The 25,029-nt window shown below is 40.9% G+C and overlaps 1 protein-coding gene across 4 annotated transcripts in view; it reads left to right on the forward strand.

Annotated features, from left to right (window-relative positions):
• The window catches only part of LOC119739634 (extensin-like), a 56,695-nt gene that overhangs the window by 26,268 nt on the left and 5,398 nt on the right, over positions 1-25,029 (forward strand). For 3 of the 4 annotated variants that reach the window (XM_038214636.1, XM_038214633.1, XM_038214634.1), the window contains 15 exons: positions 362-433; positions 907-1,004; positions 2,951-2,988; positions 4,123-4,177; positions 4,612-4,661; positions 12,214-12,274; positions 13,365-13,433; positions 15,537-15,596; positions 15,751-15,779; positions 16,032-16,063; positions 17,900-18,065; positions 19,648-19,684; positions 21,784-21,830; positions 22,516-22,561; positions 23,523-24,359. In XM_038214636.1, the coding sequence (XP_038070564.1) occupies positions 362-433; positions 907-1,004; positions 2,951-2,988; positions 4,123-4,177; positions 4,612-4,661; positions 12,214-12,274; positions 13,365-13,433; positions 15,537-15,596; positions 15,751-15,779; positions 16,032-16,063; positions 17,900-18,065; positions 19,648-19,684; positions 21,784-21,830; positions 22,516-22,561; positions 23,523-24,359 (1,697 nt within the window). The remainder of the gene's footprint in view (positions 1-361; positions 434-906; positions 1,005-2,950; positions 2,989-4,122; positions 4,178-4,611; positions 4,662-12,213; positions 12,275-13,364; positions 13,434-15,536; positions 15,597-15,750; positions 15,780-16,031; positions 16,064-17,899; positions 18,066-19,647; positions 19,685-21,783; positions 21,831-22,515; positions 22,562-23,522; positions 24,360-25,029) is intronic. The other variant, XM_038214637.1, reaches the window with a different exon arrangement.

Raw genomic sequence — 25,029 nt, forward strand, 5'->3', positions numbered from 1 at the left:
ATTGTATCACATCATATTTATACCCTGTGTGGATATATTTTCCAGCATCTTCAACATGTTCAAGCCCAAATCGTGAAACAAGTCAGTTTAACAATATTTACTATAACATTCTAATCCCCCAAATCCATTTACTACTGAAAATTGCAGCAAGAGCAAATGTTGTATATTCGCTTTAACATATTTCCAACATTTGTACTTTTATCTTTAAAACAGAGAGCTATATTGTATGAACATTGTTATTGTTAGCACGTCCGGTCTCAACCGAAAGTGATACGAATGCATGTTTACAATTGTATCGCATCATATTTATACCCTGTGTGTGCATATTTGTTCTAACCAAACCCTTTTTCTGTTACGACAGGATGTTGTTTAAACAGATAAACAAAGTCAAGGAAAGCAGAAGAACTGGCAAGAAATCCATGCTGTCATTCGGGTAAATTTATAGCCGATGTGCCTTTTTAGAAAGACATGTAAATAATGAATGTTATGAGTGCAATGTGACAATATATCTCATGAGTTGAAAAATGGAATGTTCCATTCAACGAGGCAAAGCGGAGTTGAATGGAACATTCCATCTTTTAATGAATTCATTACAATTCATTACAATTCAAAACATTTATTATTTGTTTAAGATGAAGATTACATGTAATACTTATACGCCCAACAATTTTCTAAATAATAGTAATAAATAAATTGATTTGTACGTATCGCTTTCTACAGGTATTTTAAAGCGCTCTTGGCTGTCTTAATATTAGATTTTTTATTGGGTTAATAGGCCACAGAACTAAAAACTGTGAAAACTAAAGTTACGAGCCAAGTGTGTTGCCATGACAACATAGTTCATCCTTCAGCAGAATAGAGCAAAAGCCCATAATTGACTCTTGTTTTTCCGTACATGTATCGCAGATGGGGAAGTGAAAGGAAACCACCTAAGGCACCGGTGCCCGACTACAGACAGCCCCAGACAAACAGACAAGAATCTCGGGATGGGCACGGCAGCGAAGGTACGTACGAAGGAACTGTTGAAGAGGCCTTTTCATACTATGTTCTCGCCTGCCTGCGTTGAAACACGGGTCCGCCATGAGCAGAATTGGGTCCAATCGAACAAGGGTCAACAAGGCGTGTCACACGTTCACACCTGTATCGGATTAAACACGGGTCAGCTGTAGATTGTGGCTTTTCTACCCAGGTAGAACATCTCAACCCTGCAGCCGATTTCACGAAACAGTGCGTAACTTGCGCCATGCATAAGACTTATCAACAAAATTTTTGCGCAGCTGCACAATAACCTTACGATTGATTTCACGACATTTGGCACAGTTATGCAATATTTTAAATAATCTTAATATCTTGGGCGAGGATAATAACAGCATTTACAACAGCTGTTTGTGGACGATTTTGTTCGGTCATGAAATAGTCTTGAATCACCTCCACCCGCCATTATGAAAATATTTTGGTCCAAAATGGCTAAACGTAGACACGGGGGTGTGTGGCCTGGTGATTAGGGTTTGTGACTTGTGATCAGAGGGTCAGGGGTTCGAATCCAGCCGCTGGCCATATGTTGTGTCCATGGGCAAGCCACTTCATCCCACTATGGGTACAGATATTAGCTGGGGAGTAACCTGCAATGGACTGGCATCCCATGCAGGGGGAATAGAAATGTTCTCAGTTTGTTTCATGCTACTGAAACCAGAGATCAACGCCGGCCTGATGGGCCACATTGGCTCATGACAGACTTTACTTTTAATCTTAAGGTCTGCTTCAGAGGCAAATGTAGTTAATGTTAATCTTTTTCTGTCACTTCCGTATTGTTCAAGTAAAGCATCTCATGGACAGCTGACATCTGTGATTAATTAGGTGACAGACCATTGATAAATACTGTATGTATTTTGTTCTTAACGCTTTCTTGGTCGCTTGCGTCCACCCTGTGCACCAGTATTACATATGTACATGTATGTTGCTTTTGTGGTAATCCTTGCAATATTCTTTGTACATGTAATGTCTCACATGTGTGGTGTAATTTGATTTAACACGAAAGTGAAACAAAAATGCCTTAATGTTTTTATGTGTTATGTGTTATGTGTTACATGTAAATCATGTCTGCATGTGTGCAAAACAATGGAGTAAATGTTAAAATTCCTATTCTAAGCTATCTTATTATTACTTACATGTACATGTACATGTACATGTACATGAAAGTGAATGTAAAGTGCATGTGCTGTATATTTGGGGAAAATTCTTCTAAATAATTATGATGTGCAGTATATGTATCTGAAGACTACGTGTACAGTTCAGCAAACAAAATCAGAAGCCATGGCACCATGCTGGCGGGTCAGTATAAAGACATCGGTGATTTCACCTTGGTAAAGGCTGGGCCTAAATTCATAGCGCTGCTTAAACAGCCGACTTTGTGCTTACCGAACCTCCATCTATTTCATAGGGACCGTTAAGCAGTAAGCACAGCAAAAGCACGCTTAACCCCAGAAGAAAACTTTGCTTAAATCAGTGACGTAACAATAGAAATCTCCATGCGCGCGCAACCGTTAGCATGAAATAGTGCTTAAGCAGCAGCATGATTTTCTGCTATAGTAAGCACAACTTTTCTGCGTACTGTTTCTGCTATGAAATTGGGCCCAGGTCACCAAATTAGTCTACACATGCACTTTACACGTACAAAGTTAGCATTTGCAGATTTATGTAATATCCTTGGTTTCTTAATTGCATGATTTCTTTCGATGCTGTACTTGCTTATGAACTACACATATATACATGTATATGTGTGAATATTCACTCTGATTTTGCATTGAAACGATGTAAATGTTTTGTTTTCTTGAAACCATGAAAACATGTTCATAAGTTGATTGTTAGGCGTAGTGGGCGAGGCGAGGCCTCGTGTACAATATTACTGGTCTCAAAATGGTTTACTTTGGGTTTCTTTTTATCTCTGCAGAAGAAGGCTGGGGCAGTGATTTCAGTGAAGAAGAAGAAGTGAGTACAGCTTTTTGGCACAACAGAGAGTGATATTAAACGATAAAAAAATCTCAAATTGTGCAATTTTTTTTATGGTTCTGAAAAGAACTGAGGGAATTCAATGGTTTGGACAGTATGCTCTGCCTGTTGTCAAGGGAGAAAACACTGTCAGTCTCCTGACATAGGGCAGAGCATCCTAAATGTCCGAATTTTCTCCCGTTTTTATTTTTTTCTGAACCACTAAATCTCACAAAAGTGATTTCTGTCACAAGGTACAATTATATGAACAGGTGTAATAAATAGCATTTGAGGTAGTTCATTTTTTGAGTTCTGCAAGTACATTGAAATTACACAGCATTACTCCTGATTTCATGATTTTTTTTTTATAGAAGTCCTTTTGAAACTCAGAATTCCTGAGGTTTTGGGCAAATACATGGCTGTTGAGCTCCCGGCTATCCTCAAACCCTCTGCAGATCATTTCCCCCCCCCCCCCAAATCTCACCCATGAAGAATCTGAGTATTTAGAAGAAAAGATACAATGTTGAAATTGCACGTATCGAAGTATTTGCAAATGGTTTTTGGCTTGAGTCCATGTCCAAATCCTGTTGCAGATTCCTCCGTATTGTGTCAGGCGGTTTGTCCAAACACCCAGGGCCCAATTTCCTGGCTCTGCTTACCACAGAATTCCACACTTACGATCACCATTCTGTGCTAACCGCGCTAGCAGAAAAATTCTGCGCTAACCCTGTAAGCACACAATCCTTAGTTACGGGATGTACACATGCGCAGAAGTCAAAATTCCTTGCTAACCTGTGAAAAACGCTTACCGTAAGCACAGAATGTTCTGCTATAGTAAGCAGGGATTTTTCGCTAACGGTAAGCAGAGCCAAGAAATTGGGCCCTGTTCTCAGTGAAACGTTTTTGGTACTCGGGCTTGAACTCGGAAATGGACGCAATTCCAACACTGACAGTGCATCTAAACTTCCTTTTGTCCTGTCATACCGTCAACAACAAAAATCAAAAGGTCATGTTTACATGTGCGTGTGCAATGTATATCAGTTTGTTTATTCTAGAAGCAGGAAGGCGAATACCTGTACATGTACTACATGTAAATGTTCCTTTTCCTCTGCGCTTTGTTTGTTTTTTTGGCAGAGTCCAGAGTTTGACCGATCGGAAGATGTTCACCCATCACAAGGACATTCACAGGGTAAATAAATCTTTGGGTTTTTTTAATTCAAGAAATTGAAATTCCCCCCCCCCCCTTTCGATCTGCTGATAGTAGGTACATGTACATGTACTGTAGTGACCCTAAAATGTAGTTTTTTTTCATGGCTCTAAGATGGAACTGTTTGTCAATGCAGTGGTGCATCACCTCAAGCCAAGATGGCGAGAAAATCCTTAGCAGTGGGTACTTTCACCTGCATTGCATATCAAAATGCGCAAAAAATCACTCAACATTGACAAATTATGTCACTCTTTGAAGCCAGGAAAACAAAAATACAAAGTAAAACAAACGTAAAAACAGAGGACAAAACCTGAGTTTGGAATAAGCATCCAATCACATCACTTCTTCAATTCAAACGTGCCCTCTATTCAGGCACAAAGTTCATCTTTCGAAGTCTCTCTTTCTCTTACTTTTAGGTCGTGCTCCAAGTTACAATGGGTCCTCTACTTCTTCCTTCACCAATCTGGTATGTACATGTGCAGTATCGACTAACCAATTACAAAATTCTCATATTTCATGTACATGTAATATTGGATGGCTTCGAGGGAGATACAACAATATATTGCATGAGCTATAACATTGTCATAATGAGTGCAATATGTTCTTGTATCCCCTGAAAAAAAGCAATCCAATTTTATTGTTTTTATTTATATCAGGCTGACTTTATCCGAAAGAAGTAGATTTCATGTTGCTGTCTTGTAAACATCGCCGACTGCTTCCTCAGTATTTTAACGTTAACTTCAACAAAATACCTACTGGTGAAAACTTTTCCAGCATTGCTAAACATGTCAGTGGCTTCTTCTCAGGCAGATATACTCACAGAATATTTACTAGTGTCATCTTGGTTGCTTTCCAGGTATTTTCAGTGTCTTTAGTTCACAAATTTTGTTGAATTCTTCACTAACCGAAGCAAATCTGGCACCTCTCATAGCTCTGTAATTTTTTTCTGACAAGATGGTACCGAATGCGCATGCGAGCCCACTCTTTTCACTGGTTAACAACTGTGGCTTTGTTGCACTCTTGATTGTGCGGGAACCAGCAAAATTTGTCCGGGAACCAGCAAAATTTGTCAAAATGTCTGGATGAGGACAATATCAATAATAATATTGTCCTCATCTGGGCCCTTTCTATGAAAGAATGTATCCAAGTGGATCGTAACCTCTGTTGCAAAGCTCTCTGCTGTTAGTACAGTAGTCAAATACATGAACTTGGCAATTACAATTTGTCGTAACTTGAGTGATACGATCATTATTCTGGACTTTGAAAAAAAAATGGGGAAAAAAAACACATAGAAGTTACTGGGAGAGATGTTTTTGGTGAGTTCTGCCAATGTGATGACATTGGTGAAAAGACATTCCAGTTTTTCGATATGTTGCTATCAAATGTTGTTTGTAAATATTTCTTTAATTCCTTATTACTGATGGTCTAAAATGCACTGTTGATAATGATCTTTATATTATAGTGTCTCAATATTAACCAGCTTTCAAGTCCTTTTTGCATACATAATTTGCAGAATGTCACAACTAACATAGCTAACGTGAATTTTAATGTATAACTTATAAGCTCATTTCAAAGAGTTTTGCCAATGCGATGACAGTGGTGAAAACACATTCCAGGTTTTCGATATGTTGTCATCAAATGTCGTTTGTAAATATTTCTTTAATTCATTATTACTGATGGTCTAAAATGCACTGTTGATACTGATCTTTATAGTGTCTCAATATTAACCAGCTTTCAAGTCCTTTTTGCGTACATAATTTGCAGAATGTCACAACTAACATAGCTAACATGAATTTTAATGTACTTATAAGCTCATTTCAAAAGTTTTGCTGAAGATTTGTTAAATCCCCAAATCTTGTCAAGTGAAGTGTTGGCAAGTGAATGTGAAGATCGAGCCTTATTAGAGTATTCTGTCTTCAAAATGAACTTCATTTTGCAGCGCAAGACCCCTGTCTTCAGAAGGGAACTGGCCAATATCCTTCTGCGCAAGCAGCGAGCAATAAGTGACCCAATGCCGGGATGGCCGAAGAAGCACTTATTTTCACGCCCTCAAGTAACAAAAATGTTGATCGCTTTTACCACACAATCACAAAGTTTCCATTCCACAAAGCTTTTTGTGTGCGGGCGCAGTGATGTCCATTCCGGCTTTTACCTTTTAAATCTTCAGCATTCAGCTCCACCTCTTCCCATGACTATCATCACTATTCATAAATACCTAAGACAGTTTACGCATTCCTATTGGTCGAGAGCTTGTCACGTGGCCGGTCTTAAACGGATGATAAAGACATGGCTAGCTGGTCTTAAACACTTCTCCAGTGTCACAATAAAATGTGGACTCCTAAAAATCCAGTGCCTCTTACCGTTTCATTGGTTGAACGTTCACAATCCTCACGTAGGCATGCGCAACACTACCAGGGAGTCAGAATTTTATAGTTCTAAATTCAATACGCAACGCGCCAGGTGCGTTCTGCGCGACATCGCACAAAACATGATACGCGTGCGTCAATCTCCATAAAAGGGTTGTTTACATCTTACTCGCCAGCTGAACACTCCATTATTTTGCAAGAGGGATGTTTCAGAAAGCATAAAGTGAATTTGTTGAACAAAATCAGGATGTTTTGAACGAAATTATATATTTTTTCTTACCGAAAAGGTATTTATGAATGGGAATAAATATGTGCTCCGTCGGTATTTATCACTCTGTTTAAGACCACTTAGAGTCTGGGTGCTGATAATTACCCGAGCCAGAGGCTTGGGTAATTATCAGCACCCAGACTCTATGTGGTCTTAAACAGAGTGATAAAAACCTCCGAAGCACACATTTATTCCCTTAGTAAAACATTCTCACATCACTCCTGTATTAGCAGATCTCCACTGGCTGCCAGTATTATACAGAATCAAATACAAACTTGGCCTATTCGTTTACAAAACTTCTCCACAACAATGCGCCGGATTATCTCATCCAGCTCATCCACCCGTACTCAACAGCACGCACCGGACTCCGCTCCAGTGAGCTCATGATGCTTCATGAGCCCAGGACCTCCTCTCTTTGGGGTGACAGATCCTTTACTGCAGTCAGCCCGAGTGTGGAACCAACTCCCTCTGGCTATCAAATCATCTCCATCCATCACAACATTTAGGACAAACGTAAAATCTCACCTGTACAAACAAGCTTACTCTCACAACACACAATCCTAACTTGACTTTCTGCTCAAGCGCCACGAGCGCCTTTTTAGGCGGATACCGGCGCTTTACAAACGTTCTTTACTATTTTCATTTGGTTTAATCGAGATGTCCCATATGCATGGCTAGTCTTAGTATCACCCGTTGTCCAACTGAGCCTAGGCCTCTCCTTAACCAACGTCTGATGTAGGTGAGCTATGTAAATTGTATGCGACCCCGCGCACCAACCCGTCGGAGTCAACTTTAGAAATTGTGACATCATTTCGATCAGAAATGTAGACCGAGCCGTTAAGTTGGCTGACATGTTTTTGTAATACAACAACGGGTTACCGAAGATGTAATAAAAGGAGCCCGCTGCATGAATGGTCAGAATCTCAAGGTCAAGATTTTGTCTTGTTTTGCAGAATTAATCGCGGAATCTGCTCGCATATCATTATAGTCTTGCTGTACAAGGGGATATTCCATTAGACTAGGGCAGACGGGCATGGGGGAAGAGCCTACCAATAGAAAGTCATTGACATTAGCCATGTTGGCAATGTCATGATAAAAAGTCACAGGAAAAGTACAAGTATTGCATTTGTGGTTTTTTCTGCCGACTTCAGATAACATGAGAATTTCCTTCCTCATCGTGGGTTATTCATAGCCAAGAATTTTTTTCTGGTTGTTAACCAGCATCTTTAATAGCATTTAAAGGTAAAAACAAAACGAGGGTTAGGCAACAACAACACAAAAAAAAGTCTCCGGTTTCTGGTATGGAGCTTACCCCAAAAGTGGTGTGGCGCGTTAAAATTGTGCAGCAGCAGGATTCCAGTCAAACCAGTGAGTTTGGCAGTTTTGAGACATCATCTTACATTGAAAAAAAACCCTCTTTTTTTTGGCCTTAGGTGTTTTTTTTTAACCTCATCTATTTTAAGTTGCCGAAGAAATTTTTTATTATGATATTTAACAAAAATCTTGCCTCACACCCTTGAAAACTGTTGTAGGAGTTAAACCCAAAAAAAATTTTTTGAACTAAGGCCAAAAAAAAAAAAAAGTCGGTCTCTGGTCAGCGCGCGCGTCGATTTTAACCATGCGTGTCGATCTTTTTTTTCTCCAAAATGTTCCGCGGTAGCTCCAACAGCGCCCTCTATTTGCGCACCTCCTCAATTTTTTTTAACAAAGAGCACCAAGGAATGGGAAATTGCACCAAGGCAAATGATCGAAAGCACCAAGGCAAATTATGGAGGACACCAATGTACATGAGGACACCAAAAAAGCAAAATAGTACCTACCTTGTCTGTACAATCCAAGCTTGAAAAAAAAAAAAAAAGCAAAAAAAAAAAAAAAAAGCCGCGTGGCCGCGTCAATTCCGGAACTTTGGTCTGACCAGAGACCGAATATTTATTTTTTTTTGGCCTAAGCTTTATTTTTTTCTCCAACATGTCCAAGAATGAAATCTTGCCAAAGAAAACTTGTATTACAATATAACAATTCTTGGCTCACTCCCTCGAAAATTTTTCTAGGAGTAAAAAACAAGACAAGATTTCTTGAATTATTATTTTTTTTTCTAGCATGTAATTTTAATCAGAAAAACCATGTTCGCCAGGGTGTATGATCATCTCCCCCTTTCTTTTTTGAAAATGTAGCTCCACCCCTAAAAAAAGGCAATATCCAAGGTAGCCCCTACTCCAAACTGATTTTTGTCTATTCTGACCCAAAACGCCAAATATCATACTTACGGTACGCCACAAACATGACAAAGTGCACATCTGATTCCAACGTAGTGGCTGCTCAACCAGTTCATCGTGTCAGCATTATACAACGGTTGATATAGCATTCAAAGTATAGATCTCCAATCAGTGTTTTCATGAACAAATCAGTTTTCATTGTCATGGTCAATTGCATGCATGACATACATTTCGCTCGTCCCCCAGCCCTGCAAACAGGACGCTGGGATACTCTGATGAGCTTCACAGAAACTTGTGAAGGAAGTGGCCTATGACCTATGTATAAAGCATATCTGTCTGCAGCGGTTCAAGTCCGCAGTTAGACAATGTGCGCAAATGCTATCCAAAAACTTCCCATAGAAATGCACACATTCCATATCAGATGTAATTTCTGCTTCATTGCGGACCATGTGGACAAAATTTTGAGCATCGCATAATGCAATCCGACCGTCCGTGATTCGACACGGAGCCTGAGCAAGTGACGGGAATTGTAAATTTACAACACAGATAAGTTTTACAGAATTTCCAACATTATTATGCTTTTCAACGAAAATAAAACTGGAATAAAAGAGTAATGAATCAGTCTTAACGGCCGTTTCAAACCTTGCAGAGTCATGACCGTGATGACGCGCAGGTCACTGATCACGCAAAATCCAACCAATCAGAGCGTGAATTCATCAGAGTATCCCAGCGTCCTGTTTGCAGAGCGGGGGGTACGAGCGAAGACATACATGTTTGAATATTCCTTATTCTAGAACAAAGAGGGCGCTGTAACAGCCAGACATGCAGCTGATTTCCTCATTGTTCGCTTCACACTTATGTCATTCAACATTTAGAAACACTGTATGAAGTCTTGTAAAGCTTGGAATTTCCTCTTTCTTTTTTGGTTACTGCACCAGTAGCATGCCTGCACAACGCAATTTTGGGGGTTTAACACATTTGTTTAAACAGACCTGTATCCAAGGCTATTGACATACATTTCATCTTTGCAGTCATTAAATTTTTTAGATTTTAGTACGGGAACTGCTTTAAAGACATAGTCCATCATTTGTAATTTGTGCATTGTGTTTGTTTGAAGCAACAAAAGTGTTCAAATATAATGAAGGATACTGAACAACTAACCTGATGAAGTTTCAGCTCAGCTTCAGCTGTACAATGTATATTCCGAGAAAAACAACATTCTAGGATCTCAATTTCAAATCAAAAGTTGCTGAATCATGTTTTGTATTGTTTTGAATTGCAGCTATACGCGATGTCGCGCACTGATCCGACGAATTATAGCAACCGCGCGCGCCTGTGCGTCGTGCCAATGCTTGCGCGCTGCGCTGCGCTGCGCTGAATAACAAAACAAACTACTAATTTAAATTTTCCTACAGTGCGTCTTAAGACGCACCGTTGGAAAGGCCTTCTTTCGTTGATTACTTCAAAATGATAGCTTGCCAGAAAGATTAATTTCACAGGCAGTTTAGTCCTCTTACTATTTTTCAACCAAGTATGTTTTTCAACAATAATACGCCAGTAACTTTTTCGGATGGCTGCAAATGATGGACTATAGCTTTAATGAGCAGGATTTTTCTACAGTTTGCATCCAGAAAATTGATGTAACATATGCCCTATTGTCGTGCAGTTGATCATCATTCTTTGATCTTTGTGTGTGCAGTACTACACAAACACATGGTTAATTAAAACATCCCAATTCCGACTTGAATCAAGAAAGCTCATCAAATCAAGTTAAAAGCATAACAACTCAGCCCTTGTCACCTAGTGCAAAGTGAAAGCCATGTGGCATTTTCTACATATAAATATCCAATTTTCCCCATGAAATATGTTCTGCAGATAAATTGGCTTATTATCTACGGTTCTCGCATGACCCACGTGACCCAGTACCGGAAAGTCACCTTCGCCATTGTAGTATAGGCAAAGATTGTATAGCACTGCGTACAGTAAGAAGTACGGTAGGCACGCCTTCAAAGCTGTGATGGATGGCAAAAACTGTGAGAAAAACGCGGAGCCAACACCCAGTGTTTGGTACTGGTTGGCACGATTATGACAACCATACCCGGCACAGGTGACCATTTTAGCACAGGTAGTGACCATTATGCCGTTTGATATTATTTTACGTGAAAATAATCCCCACTGCCTAGTTCACAGCACAAAACATGGTTGCTAACCAAATGCTTGCCTACTGCAATGATGGCCAATCACAGGGAAACCGGATGGTCATCATGTTGTACTTTGACGTCATACGATCGGAACCTACATTGTACAAATTCAGCTTCAGCCTACATGTATACATATGCATGTGTGTTATCACAGCATCATACATTCATCAGTTTCTCTGAAATTATGGCCCGTCTGAATTACCCGCCTATGGCCGTGCATTGACACACTAGTCTATGAGAATGGATTCAGCCGTTTCCATGAGGTCATGTGTGATGGCCAGTCGTAGCCATGTAATTCAGACCCGGCCTATCTTACACAAAGTTTATTAACCCTCCTATGCAAACATGCATTCTGTGCCAATTAGTCTTTTCAGTCAAAATCAAACAAGTGACTGTTTTCAACAGTTGAGAATTCCCAGCCTACCTAAAGCAGGATTGACTGGCTGGGACTGTTTTAAGTAACTTGATACAGCTTTGCTTTGACTGTTAGTAATTGATAAGCCAGCTGTGGCCAAAACATGCCTGCTTTGTCTGTTCATGGTCTGTTGACTGAGTTTGACCAGTCACAGTGCTTGCTTGACATATGATCTGACTGCTGGTGACTAGCCTGTGTTAAAAGTATAGCAGGGGAAGGGGATGGAAATGTTGACTGCCTGTGACTATTTAAATAGCAGGAGGGTTAATAATAAAATATGTCTTCAGGCCGGTATATCCTTCGCGCGAAAGTGAACTCAAATGCAAATTTGTGACGTCACAGCAATTGTTTGTGCTGTGAATTTGCAAAAGTTGAAATACACATTCCAACTCTGGCGAATTCCGCAGTGAAAGTTTCCAAACATAAAATTCACTTCGCACTTGCATTTTTGTGAAGTACCGATATATGAACTGGCCTAAAGTCACTTACAAGCGTACATGTTCATGTAGTAAAAATCACTAGTCAAATTCACACTGTTTTTCTTCATTTCAGAGCTCCAGTGCCTCTGTGAAGGATGACGACTCCAGCATGTTGTACGAAGCCCCAAACCAAGGTACAAATCACGGTGTTTTCGTCAAAAGGATTCCTGTTGCAATACTGCTATGTACCTGTGTTAAGGCTGGGTCATATTTTGCGTGAAAGAAATGCGCAAAACTTAGAAAACACCCTGGCAAATTTTACATCAGATGTTTTGTTGGTGTCAAATTTGCTTCACATTTTCAATTGCGATGAGAAAGTGTTAAGACAAACACCCCAGAATGACTTGGTTGCATAAGGGTTTTTTCCCCTTCTTTTTTTGTGTTTCCAAATTTCCATGGTTCATGGTGCCATTTGTTTTTTTTTTTATTCCCAATCTTTTACAATTTGAAAAGGTACAATGTGTACATGCATGTAATTGACAAATTGATATGTACTTGCAGTTGATGTGTGCATTTTCAAATTTTCCAAATTTTAGATTCCACTCTTTGATGGATTGGATGTACATACTTTATGTACTCTTACCCGGCCAGAATCTCATTTTATCGAAACGAAAAATTGTAAACTTGTACAAACACAACAAAAAGAGACTTGATGTTTGGTAAAGTTTTGATTGAAAAAAATTGTTCACTGTCGTGGCATATTTAATGGGGAAAAAAATCACAAAATTGGAAGGTCTCATTGACAAAATAAATTGTTGAAATTCTTCTGATTGAAATTCAGTTGAACCTTTTTATGTGCAGAAACTTGTCTTATCATGTTTTTTATATTTGTTTTTTTTTCCCTCCCATTTCCTGCCGTTCTTTTTTCCCCTTGCATTGCACTTTGTTCCTTTCATCCCTCGCTCCATCCTGTATCCTTACCACCACCATGCCTGTGACTGTTCAATTAACACAACCATTCCAATCACCACTGGGGCCACCTTGCCTGAAATTTACGTTTCCTCATCATCTTCATTACCATCACCACCATCACTATGATCATTTCGACTCACTCCACTATGGCCACCTTGCCTGAAATTTACGTTACTCTATTTTGTTGCACAATACAACCTGCTTTCCTTATCACCACCGTCCTTGACTCTGTGATCATTTTGACTCACCACTGTACTGTGGCCATCTCGTCTGAAATTTGTGTTTGTCGTCATCGTTGTTATCGACTTTTAGAAGGAGATTTTGATCAGACATATGAAGTGCCCATTGAACAGTTGATGAACTCGAACTCGTATGGTGACGGTAAGATTTGTGTTTGAGTCCTCCGTGTCCAGTCCCGTTTTGTGTCTCATAGATCCAAGTCAAAACAGTTGAGTTTCAGTACGAGACTCTTTGAGTCTCCAAACAAAAAATAAGTTGAGTCATGATCTTATCCAAACTTCAAATTTTATAAAATGGAATCCTACGTTTGTAACAGTTACAATGAAACTGTATATCCAGTCTGCTGACTCCAAACTTGTTGGAGAATGTAAGCATACTATCCAGCTCCCCATCCAAATCAAAATATCTAGGAATTTCAACTTTTAACTGCAAAACGCCACCTTTTAGTAACAATAGAGGGCAGAAGTGGTCAGAACTGTAATACTTCTTGTGGTCGTAGATGGCGAGCATTTACAATCTTCTGGTTTTGGACAATTCACATGTTACGTTGAAAATTCAAAAAAAAATTGTGATCAATTTTGTTCAAGTACTGATTTTAAAAGAAAATATCTTAGGTTGTGTATGTTGTTGTGAACGACAAAAAGTCTGTTCCAGTGCCATTGTACACTGGAAAAAGTGTTGTCATACAAAGTAAAACTTATTTGCAAATGTGTCCACTCAAAATCCCGAAGCTAAGTTTCCAGATTGTGACTTAAAAAAACAATAAGTATTGTTTCATTTCTATCTTTGCATTGAGAAAATTAATTCATTTATCAATGTATTTGTCTTGTGGAGGGTTCATTATTATTCTGCTTGAACGTGTTGAAAATTGGTGAAAATGACATACTTGATAAATTTCATTTCTAGCTTAAAATTCCCTCGGGACGCGGGCTACTTTTTTTCGCAAAGTATATTAGAACTTGTGGGGTTTTTTTCAGCAGGAGAGAAATAATCTGGAAAATCTGAAACCAGACTTGAAATACAGGACTCGCAGTTCATGAAAATAAATTCCACATTGGTGTAGTTGTACATTTACACACATGTTTGATTTTTCATGTGAATGGTCATTTGTGGCACGCATTTTTCCCACCACCTGTTTTGGTGCATGAGAACAATTGGATGAATCGCAAACCCCCTTCATGACCCCCTCCCCTCCCCCTACCCAGCCCCTTCCTCCCTTCATCAGGTTCATCTTCAGACTCCCCCTAAACCATTTCCCGACTGTATTGGTGCGTGGTTCCCTGCTGGATGACTTATAAGCCTCATTTAATTAAAATCCCTTTTTTTCGCCCCTTTCTTGAAAATGCATTTATTTTAAGAAAAACGTGTACTTGTATTTTTACTCGGGAGTTAAAGTCATTACCCCGTGATTTTTTTCAAATGTTCAGAAGGAATTTGATGTCCTTGAACAAATTTTTTCTTTTTTTTTTTTCTTAGCATTTCGAGGCAGTTAATGATTCCTTAAAAACATGAATAGGACTGCTGCAAACTGCTTTCTGACTGTATTGACCTGAAATATACAGATCTAAACGAGTAATGCAGCCTGACGTTGCGAACTTAACGAAGTTCTTCTTCAGAGGCCTTGTTAAGTTCGCAACGTCAGGCCGCATTAATTTGTTAGATTCCTTTAAAAAAAAAGAGGTCTGTATATTGCGCTTGCGGTTGAAGAAATTCAAACTGAAATATAAATAGTGGTACTAAGTTGAACCTCTTGAACCTTTTGGTGAGATTGATACACGAAGCACGAAACAGTAAGTGTGTCCCGTCCATGGGGCTTTGAAAGTTGTAAAAATATAGCGCCCTCTTTTGTTTGCGCACGGAGCCCGTAGAGGGCTCTCGTTAATGAGACATCCCTGTTAATTCCTACGCATGTAGCAATCCTCAAAAAGAATTGTTTGTTCGAAACCAAACTGACGGACAAGTGTAACGATCCATATCGGACCGGCCCAAAGTTCCAGCTAAGTATTTTCAGTGGGGAAAACTGTAGAGTACGGAAGTGTGACGTCATTTTGAACCGGGAAGTGTAGTGCAAATGAATGGATTACGCGCGCGTGCTGGTTCACGGGCTGAATCACGCCCTAATGTCTAGTACACACCTAATTGTGCGCGTGATGTATTCACTTCGGTACTATATTGGGTCAAACGCTGAAATCCTCCATTCATTTGCCCTGCTTTTGATGATGTCAGTCTTGTTTACTTGCGCAGGGGATTGTGACGAGATATACGATTTTCCACATGAAGACGAAGAAGAAGACAACAGAAATAGTAAGTGCCATAAAAAGTACTAAAAGAATTAGCAGAAAACTTTGAACTCTGTGCACAGGTACTACCTCATCAACACTGTATATTGATCAGCGCTGATCAATGAAAAACGGTTGATCGACAGAAGATTTATTTTTTGCCCGTTTTGGTTTTTCAGGTCTGCAGCCAGGAAGACCACCTCACAATGTGAGTATATTCTAGACAATCTGTAAATGTGCTTTTAAAAAAAAAAAATGTTTGACATGCACCTGCAAAATAAGACTGAACTAAGTGCAGGCCATAACCTAGAAAAAAGTGCAAACAGAACAAGCCCTTCTTGTCTCCTTTTTTGTTTCTTCTTGTTTGTGAGTATTTATGATTTAATCGTTATTTACGATTTTATGGCAAAAGTGTGGTACCATGTTAAGACAAAACGTTCTGATATTTTTTGTTTTTCAGATACCGGGAAGAGCGAGTCCATTGCCACCAGTGTAAGATTTCATTGAATTCTTCATTTTCCCTCTGTAACCCTCACTCCCTCAGTGTCTAGTTTTTTCTCTTGGTACCGTCCTAATTCAACTTTAATGCATCAGGACCAGATTTGTTGAAATCCACTTCTGGTGCTGGTGGATTTTGATGGACTTGGTACTCATAGCTTATCTGCCAAAATCCCCCCAAATATGGGGATGGATTTTGATGAAGTTAGTGAGGTTAGTGTTAGAAAGCCTCTGGGAGGTTTCAAAGGAATTTACATGATTGAGGCAGAATGGAGCACAGTGTCACAATACATGAAGCTTGATGCAATTTGAAAGTTACAATTACAATGAAATGTGTCAAGGATTTTAGAGGATTCAGGAAAGTTTCCAGTAAAGTCATTGTTCACTTGTAACCACAGCCCTAACCATGGTGCTAGTGACCATTCATTTCCTTGTGCTCTCAGTTGACGGATTTTGTTAACTCGATGACCGTCACCCGGGTTCAGTAATAGACCTGAGACCTAATGGCATAATGGCTTTGTTTACAAATGCGCTTTCCTATGGGAGCATAGTCGGGATGCCAGACAAAGTAGGAACCTTCTAAGGTAAAGGTAACGGTCCCATAGCCATTACTGGCCGTAGGGGCAGTGGGATGTTAGAGGTCCACTGTGTCTTGGGCACGGCATATGAGTGGCGGTGCCCAGTCCTCTCCTCTTGCCGTCTTACCTTCCCTGAACGAATCAGGTACCCATTTTACTGTTGGGTCGCCAGGGAGAGTTTTCCAGTTTTTGGTCTGAATGGGATTTGAACCGCCAACCTTCCACTCCGTAGTTCCACGCTCTAATTGCTCGGCTACAAGGCCCCTCTGAGGGAAGGGACCTTCTACCACGTAGCAAAGCGCACATGTAAACAAAGCATGACGTCATTAGGTCTTAAGCCTATTCCTTGTGGGCATGACCCGTGCACATGAAATGTGCTAGTGGTGGGAGATATCGAAGATTCAAAATGCAGTTATTGATTCGCATGGTGTCAACTTTAAAATGCGCAAGAAAATTGCATTTTTTTACCAACATATAAAATTACCAATAATAGGATTATTAGGATTAAGATAAGTCTGCTATAGGTTGCAGGTGTCATTTTGGAATGATAAAAATACTTGTGATTCTGACTTGGCCAAAAATAAAGAGGGGCCCGTAACTACACAATCACCCTGATGGTTACAAAGAGACAGTTGGGAGGGACAATTGACTTCACAATGGGAGGGACAATGGTACGCATTGGCGCCATATGCCTACCACTCACACAAAGACCCTACAGGTATGCGGACATTCAGTCAAGGAATTAACCCTTACCCTACTAGACCCTCCAACGCATGCCAATATGTGCCTCAAGAAAATCTCCTATGTTTTTTGCATGGCCCTCCAATATCTGCCATGTCATTTCAAGGGTAACTGGACAGGCACTCCAATACATGCCACAGAGAACAATGAGAGTCCTCTGATAACAATCAAGTGCCCCCAGCTGGTCAGTATCAGGCACCCTCCAGGGCCTCCAACTCCTGCCAATTGGAGCCTTCACTGCTACATCAAAGTATCCTCCAATTAACTGCAGCTGGAGGGCATTGGCATAACCAACTGACATGCAGTAAACTACCCTCAGAGAGTAAGGGTTAATCGTGTGTTATTCACACCGTACACATGCACATGAACCAATGGGCTTGTGTACGCGGAGCACTCGAAAGCGGTCCAAAAACACCATTTATTGTGCATGCACAAGACTTCGTTGCTTCTGTATATCTGCCTGCTAGCAGATTTGTAACTGAAATTTGGGTGGTTTTTTTTCTTGGCACAGTTCACCGCGACATGAGCGGCCGTTGCCAACCCTACCCCCATCCCAGCACTCCTGGCAACAGCCTCCCCCTCCGCAGCAAGGCCACAGACTCGCTCCTCACACACCACAGAGGCCCTCCCAGTCCCCACATCACTTCCAGAGACAGTCGGATATCCCTATCAAACAGGTATGTCACAACTAAAATGTGAAAAGTATTATCTCCTTCTTCTGTTATACTTGGTCAACAAAAGCCTTGGTCCTTAGTTACTGACTTCTACCTGGTACAAGTCCTTCTGGAGCTGTGTTCACATCAGATTTTTTTTGGTAAAACGTTAGGAGACTGTTGTCAGCATAACCAAATTAACCCTAAAAGGGCCGGGGGGGATCCTTCCCCCCCCCCCTCCTCATTTTTTTCTGTGATAGCCTTAAACAAAAAATTTCCCGACCCGAGCTGTTATGACTTTTCAGCTTCGAGCCTTGCGCATATTTTTGATACCAAAAACATAAAAATTTGACTGGGGGTTGCCGTGTAGCAAAAAAATTTCCGCCGCTACACGCCGTGAAAACTTAATTTTCCCATATACGTACATATGAATAATTAATTAGCCATAATTCCAATACCCTTTGACCTATAGTCATGAAATTTCTTGGGTATGTTCATGATGAGTTGCTCTAAGCATGTACAGAGTTTCAAACATTTTTGTCACTCCATGGCCGAGATCTTAGGGTCAAAATAACCTGGCCTGATTATGGTTAAGTCTAGTGCGGCAGCTGGTAAACTTTCCAAATTGTCAAGTGTCGACTGTCGATTTGTAAGCTTTTGCGTGGATGGTTCTTTTGTCATTCAATTCTCAAGCTTCCCAACATGTCATTAATTCTACCAGGGAGAAGATCCTTGTAAAAACTTTGTCTCTCTCCTCCTTTGTTAACCATATGCACTGTCATCGGACAGCAGACCTAAATTGTTACAATTCACAAGGGAATCGTAAATTGAAATGTGTGAAATGCATTTACTATGCGCACATACGAGAATAAGTCATTTGATTGTAGAGCCGTTCCTTGACATCATCAAAATGGGCTCGTAGCAGATGCTCCCCTCGGCTTTTGTTTTGCTTCTGGCTTTTAGCAGAGCTTTCTAACTTTTGGTTTTTTTCATGGCTTAAACTTCCCTTAATTTATATGTAGTTTGCGTTGTAGATTGTTTCAAATATATGTGACCCGCTCTGCAAGAAAAGGTATCATGTCGCCAAAAAGTGAAATTGAGTTATATGCATGGTTGGAAAGCCCACAACGTAAACTTTCATTTGGTATATATTAGAGCTCCATTGCCCCTCCTGTTCTTGAGATATGACTTTTGCAGATGAGTTACTGCCTTGGAGTTCCAATTACACAACTTAGAAAACAGGCTTTGAAATAGCTGGCTCTGTTGTAGATTTGGGCATGTTGCACTCAAAATTGTAGTTTTTCCCCACTTTAATCATTAAAATCAAACGTTTCTGTGAATGAACCCTCAAACTTTAGGTAACAAAGATGTCATTCATGACAAAAAATTTAAATCACATTTTGACGAAATGTTCACCCTCTCAACATTGGGCGGGCCTTTACACGATAATGCACAGTGCGACTTAACACCCTTTTCTGTGGAGCGGGTCACAATTATAATCTTCAAAATTAGTCAATGTTTGCCACCTTGAATTGACTGATCTTTATGGATGAAGTGTAAAAGTTGAAAAAAAATTCCTTTTTTGAATGTATTTTTGGCAATACAGGAGGAAGAACAGGAAGAATATGAAGTTCCCTGCATAGGTAAGAATAGCGACAACCAGTCAGTTTTCAGTAGCATTGGTCACTGATGCTGCTCTTAGCATTGTGACTAAAATCAATACACCATTAGAATAAAAAAAAAAAACCAAGGAAAGTGTACCAAATAATGTGTCTGTTAACTTAACTCGCTTGACTCGGACTCCAGAAACCTCAAATTTTTCCCATTCCCTCGAGGTTTGACTTAAAGGGAAAATACAACATTTGCAAACATCAAAAAATAAAACTACCAAATCATTTGGAAATACCTTGCTGGACTGTTAGTGAATGACAGTGTAAAGCATCCTGTAAAATCATGGCACCTGGTATACTGTCATTTTCAAGAAAAGTGGTATTTTTGTATCAATTTCCAACGCTGATCGGCCGATCAGCGTTGGAAAAAACTGGCTTTTTTTCAAATACTGGCCCCAATTGACAATCGCACTTGTTTGCAATCGATTACAAACCTATGAACGGGTACGAGCCAGCTAGACTGGTTCCCTGACCTTACAATTCCCCAATGTATGTAAACTGCTCTGTTTCTTCTTATATGGAGTCAGGGAACCAGACTACAGGAAAATGATTGTTTTTCTTGGTTTTTATAGCATTTTCGAACCCAAAACCTCAAAAAAGTCAGTGTTACTATATTTGCTATATATTTCCAACCCCCCAGTTTCGTCCATTTCTGAAAATTACAGCAAAAGCAAATGATGTATATTCCCTTTAACAGGAGTTTACTGTTTACTGATTTAGTCTGTCCCAGAAAGTATAGATGTCGATGTTCACGTATACATGTTATGGGATACGGTGTACGAGGACCAAAGAACAAAAGGAGGGACTGATTCACAAGTGACAGTTGGTCAATCGGTCAGTCATTCAGCCAATCATCAGTCAATCGGGGAATGAGTCAGTCGGGGGGGGGGAGGGGGGGAGGGAGTCAGACGGTCGGTCGGTCAGTCAGTCAATCAGTCAGCCAGTGAGGAATAAAAAGGACTGTAGGCTGGGACCCGGCAAGTCATCAGTCTTTAGAAATCTCTGTACCCTGCTAAAGTGTAGTGGAATCCCATAAACACAATTACACTGTATGTCAAAAAATTCTTCGCATCAGTGCAACAATGTCATAACTCGAATCTGCAACAAAGTTGTATCTCACGTGAATATGTTCCGTGCAACAATGTTGTATCTCGCGTATCGCAACATCCACTGACTATGTGCATACATCCAGGTTATTTTAAAGCCAGAGTCCATCATTTGCAGCTATCCCAAAAGTTACTGGCGTAATTATTGTTGAAAAACATACTTGGTTGAAAGATAGTAAAGGGACTAAACTCTCTGTGAAATTATTCTTTCTGGCAAGCTGTCATTTTGATAATATCAACGAAAGAAGGCCTTTCCAACGGTGCGTCTTAAGAAGCACCGTTGGAAATTTCCGTTCGTTTTTTTATTCGGCGAAGCGCGCGCAAGCGTTGACACGACGCACGCGCGCGCGCAGTTGCTATAATTTGTCGGATCGGTGTGCGACATCGCGTAGCTGCAATCGGCTCATTGAGAACGTGTCTTGGACGCTGAATTCAGGCCCATTTCAAAACATGATTCAGCAACTTTTGATTTGAAATCGAGATCCTAGAATGTTGTTTTTCTCGAAATATACAGCTGAAGCTGAGCTGAAACTTCATCAGGTTAGTTGTTCAGCACCCTTCTTTAGATTTTGAGCACTTTTGTTGCTTCAAGCGAACAAAATGCACAAATTACAAATGATGGACTATACCAGGTACCTTTAAGCAAGATACGACCTTTTGACATTGAAAACTCGCATTTTACGTACATGACGTCAAAACGCCATTATAAGAGATATGGCCTTGTTGCATGGACACGACGAATTGTGGTTGTGTTCAAGTGTGCCATTTATGTCACATCTGTGTTATCAACCCAGTAATGCTTGTATGACCACAAGTAGACCCAAGTTTGCAGTTTCTTGTGTTGGTTGGTCTGTGTGTAATTGTGAATATGAAATGTAGTACGAGCAATGTCGGCGAACAGGCTGCATGCTTAGTTACAACAGCTTGAACTAATTTTGAAAACTTGGGTTTTTTTTATTTCCTCAGCGGAACTGAATCAGCCCAACTATGAAGCTCCCATAATGGACACACAGGTAGGCAGGTTCACGATAGTCTACTTGTAGGGCCCGTTTGTTTCCTATCGAGATCATGTGATCCAGCGCCATGCGAAAACAAACAGGACCACTCTCGCACATCCAATCCTTTAGGGCGCACACGACTGTTGCCTGCTTCAAATTTTTTTAGGCAGTGGGGCTATTTCTTTGATCAGCTATTTATAATAGAAAAAGTAATTCAATCTTTCTATTTTTAATTACGAAAATACATTCTGAAAGAAATATGAAGAATGTATTGTCGCAAAAGCTCAATTGATGCTTCAAATCTACTTTAAAAAACCTCACTTTTTCTCTCCGTCCGTCGCGCACGTCGCCATCTTTGATCTTGCGAATCCACCTCCCGAGCAGGATCCGTTAAAACGTGATCCGGAGCAGCTATCAACGCGTCGGATCACTCATCGCGATCCGGATCTGCATGAAACAAACGGGTCCATAGTTTGTTCCTAAACAGCATGCAGGGGGGCAATAGCATGTGCAAGTCTCTCCAGTCCACGTTCACTTTTCATGTGAACATCTTGGCACCAAACAATGACACTAGTCTAGTCACAGACAGTTTGCTTAGTATTAATCAGCCTTTAAATAATGAAATGAACATCGCAACTTATACACTCACCCAGCCTGATAAATGTTAACACATTTTAAATACATTCCTGTTATCCAATAGGAAGAAGAGGAAATACCCGAAGAGGAGTACCTTGTTCCAGTAGCAGGTGAGAATAATACAGAGTACAATAGGCCCAAACTATAAACAAGGCGAGTATAAGAAAAAAGGAAACCCAAATGGCAGGACCAATTATTTAATGAAGTTCCGCATGTAGCACTTTCAAAATCTAGGATATGAAAGCCCAATTCATACACTTTCCTTTAGTACAATAATCATTCAAATCACTCATGTACTTTTCAAGTTACGGAATTTTGAACATGCACAAACACTGTGTTAAAGTTTTGTCCACGGATCACTCAAAAAGGTAAGTGTTCTTTCGGCAAGGCGAAAAACAATTCACACAGGGATTTCGTAAAATAAGATTTGAAAGTTTGCATGGCGGCGGTGTAAACTAGTGAGGGTTTGCGGTGATATTATGTGGTACAATCTCTTTTCAGAAGATGTGTGGTTCTGAAAAGAACCTATTGGTTGTGAAACTCGACGCTCAGATCTGTAAGCTCCGATCGTCTTCTGATCAGTATGCTGTGATCGTCTTCATTTTCTCCTGAAGACGATCACAGCATACTGATCGGAACGTCGAGTTTCACAACCAACCGGTTATTTTCAGATCTACCCATCTTCTCAAAAGAGATTCTTCCACATGGTGTCAACACAAAACCCTCACTAGTTGGCACAGTTATAGTGATACATGTCTCCATTACGGCACTTACTACTCCTAGGCTTTGAGCACAATGTCAAGCAATTGATCATTTGAAAAGCGATATCATTATTACGTTTCTGAAAAAAAAAACATCGATTCAGTATGCTGTGAAATTCCCCAAAATTGATGCTGTTTAAAAACAAAGCAATACATAAGTAACATGTAGCAGAGATGCATAACACACAGCAGCGGCATTTTATTGTGCACTTGCAAAGGAATTGCTCATGCATATATCTGTATTGAGATATTGAGATCTGTATTGAGATTTTTACCATTTCCTGATATTGTTTTGTCTGCTTCTCATCAGATGGCACAAACTTCAAGCCCCAGAGACCGCACTTTGGTCGTCCACCAGCCCCACTCCCCCCGACACCCGGAAGTGGAAGTGGAATGCCTCCCCCAAGGCCAGTCAAACCCCCTGAACTGGCCGTCACCCCTACCCGGCCTCCTTCAGTGCCCGATGAGGGGCCACCCCCGCCCATCCCCACGCGGCCCATCGCCCCCCGGACCCCCATCGAGAGCAAAGGATTCAGCAAGGTCCTCCCCGATCCGCCCCCTCACGTCATCCGGGAGGTCCTGAACAGACCCCCCGAAATCCCCCGCGACAAGTCGCCCATCCGAACCGGCCCCCACATGAGCAACGGGAACGCCTGGCAAGACGAGAACCGGAATTTTGTACCCCGGAAAAAAACCTCCGCGGGCAGTGCCCCGAAACTGCCCCCGCCATTGCCAAAGACCCTTCCACGGGACGCGGAGCGGGCTCCAGAGGTCAGTGAGAACTCGGGCAGCGGCAGCGGCACCATCGGCAGAAGGTTGCAGCAGTTTCAGGGGGCAGCCGAAGACACAGAGTCCATGCGGCCGCCGCCGCTTCCCAGGCCGCTAGGGAATAAACCGGAGTTGTCAGCCAAGCCGAACACAAACAAACCTGTTCAGTCGTGGCTGAATACGGCCATAGCGGAGGCTAACAATCAGGCAGCAAACGTGCCCAGCCTTCCACACACCCCAGCATCGTCGTCGGCACATGCACCTCCACGACCAACTCCTAGATCTCGGTTACCCGCAGAGCCTCCGACGAGCCCCGAACACAAGCCAACTCCCCCGATTCCCACCAAGGAGCCTGCCAAACCAATCAAGAAGTTCACTCGTACGTTGAGAAAACTAACTTTCATTCCACATCGCTTTTGTTATCATTCTTCTTTATTTCTAGTGGACCCCGTGCACAAAGAGTAGATGGTGCATTGTGACCACTTTCAAAATCGCCAGTGGAAGGGAATTACTGCATTTGCTAGCGTAGGGCGCGATATACGCACAACTAATTTTGTTCTGAGTGTGCACAATCTAGGGTGTTTGTATGAGCATCTGGCGCCGTCGGCAGTAAGTGAAAATGTCTCTCCCGGCGATCACTGTAGTATCCACACATTTACTTTGTTAATGACCTTTCAGGAGCACCATACATAGTGAATGGCCTGTATGCAAATGAGGTCAGAAACTAAGTCTTTAGATTTAGAAGTAAACCAGGATCGCAGATCAAAATGATACGTGATATTCATAGGTACCGTGGCCACGTCACTCCTGGGAGAAGGATTAAGTGCCGAAAGCCTGACAACCCAATTATGAGATAAAAATTTGCATTGACTTGCTTTTGTAAAAATGTCTACATTTTATTCACTAAATTGACCCCCCAAAAGTGAAAAACACATACTTGAGATTGTATTCGTATTTTGGGAGGTTGTAAGAGTTTACGGATTCAGAGAAACTCAAAACCTCAAAATGGTCAGTTCCACCCCAATGTGACTTCATATGCCCCTTGTGTG

Source organism: Patiria miniata, unplaced genomic scaffold (assembly GCF_015706575.1).
Source record: "Patiria miniata isolate m_02_andy unplaced genomic scaffold, ASM1570657v1 HiC_scaffold_4, whole genome shotgun sequence".
Taxonomy (NCBI): Eukaryota; Metazoa; Echinodermata; class Asteroidea; order Valvatida; family Asterinidae; genus Patiria; species Patiria miniata.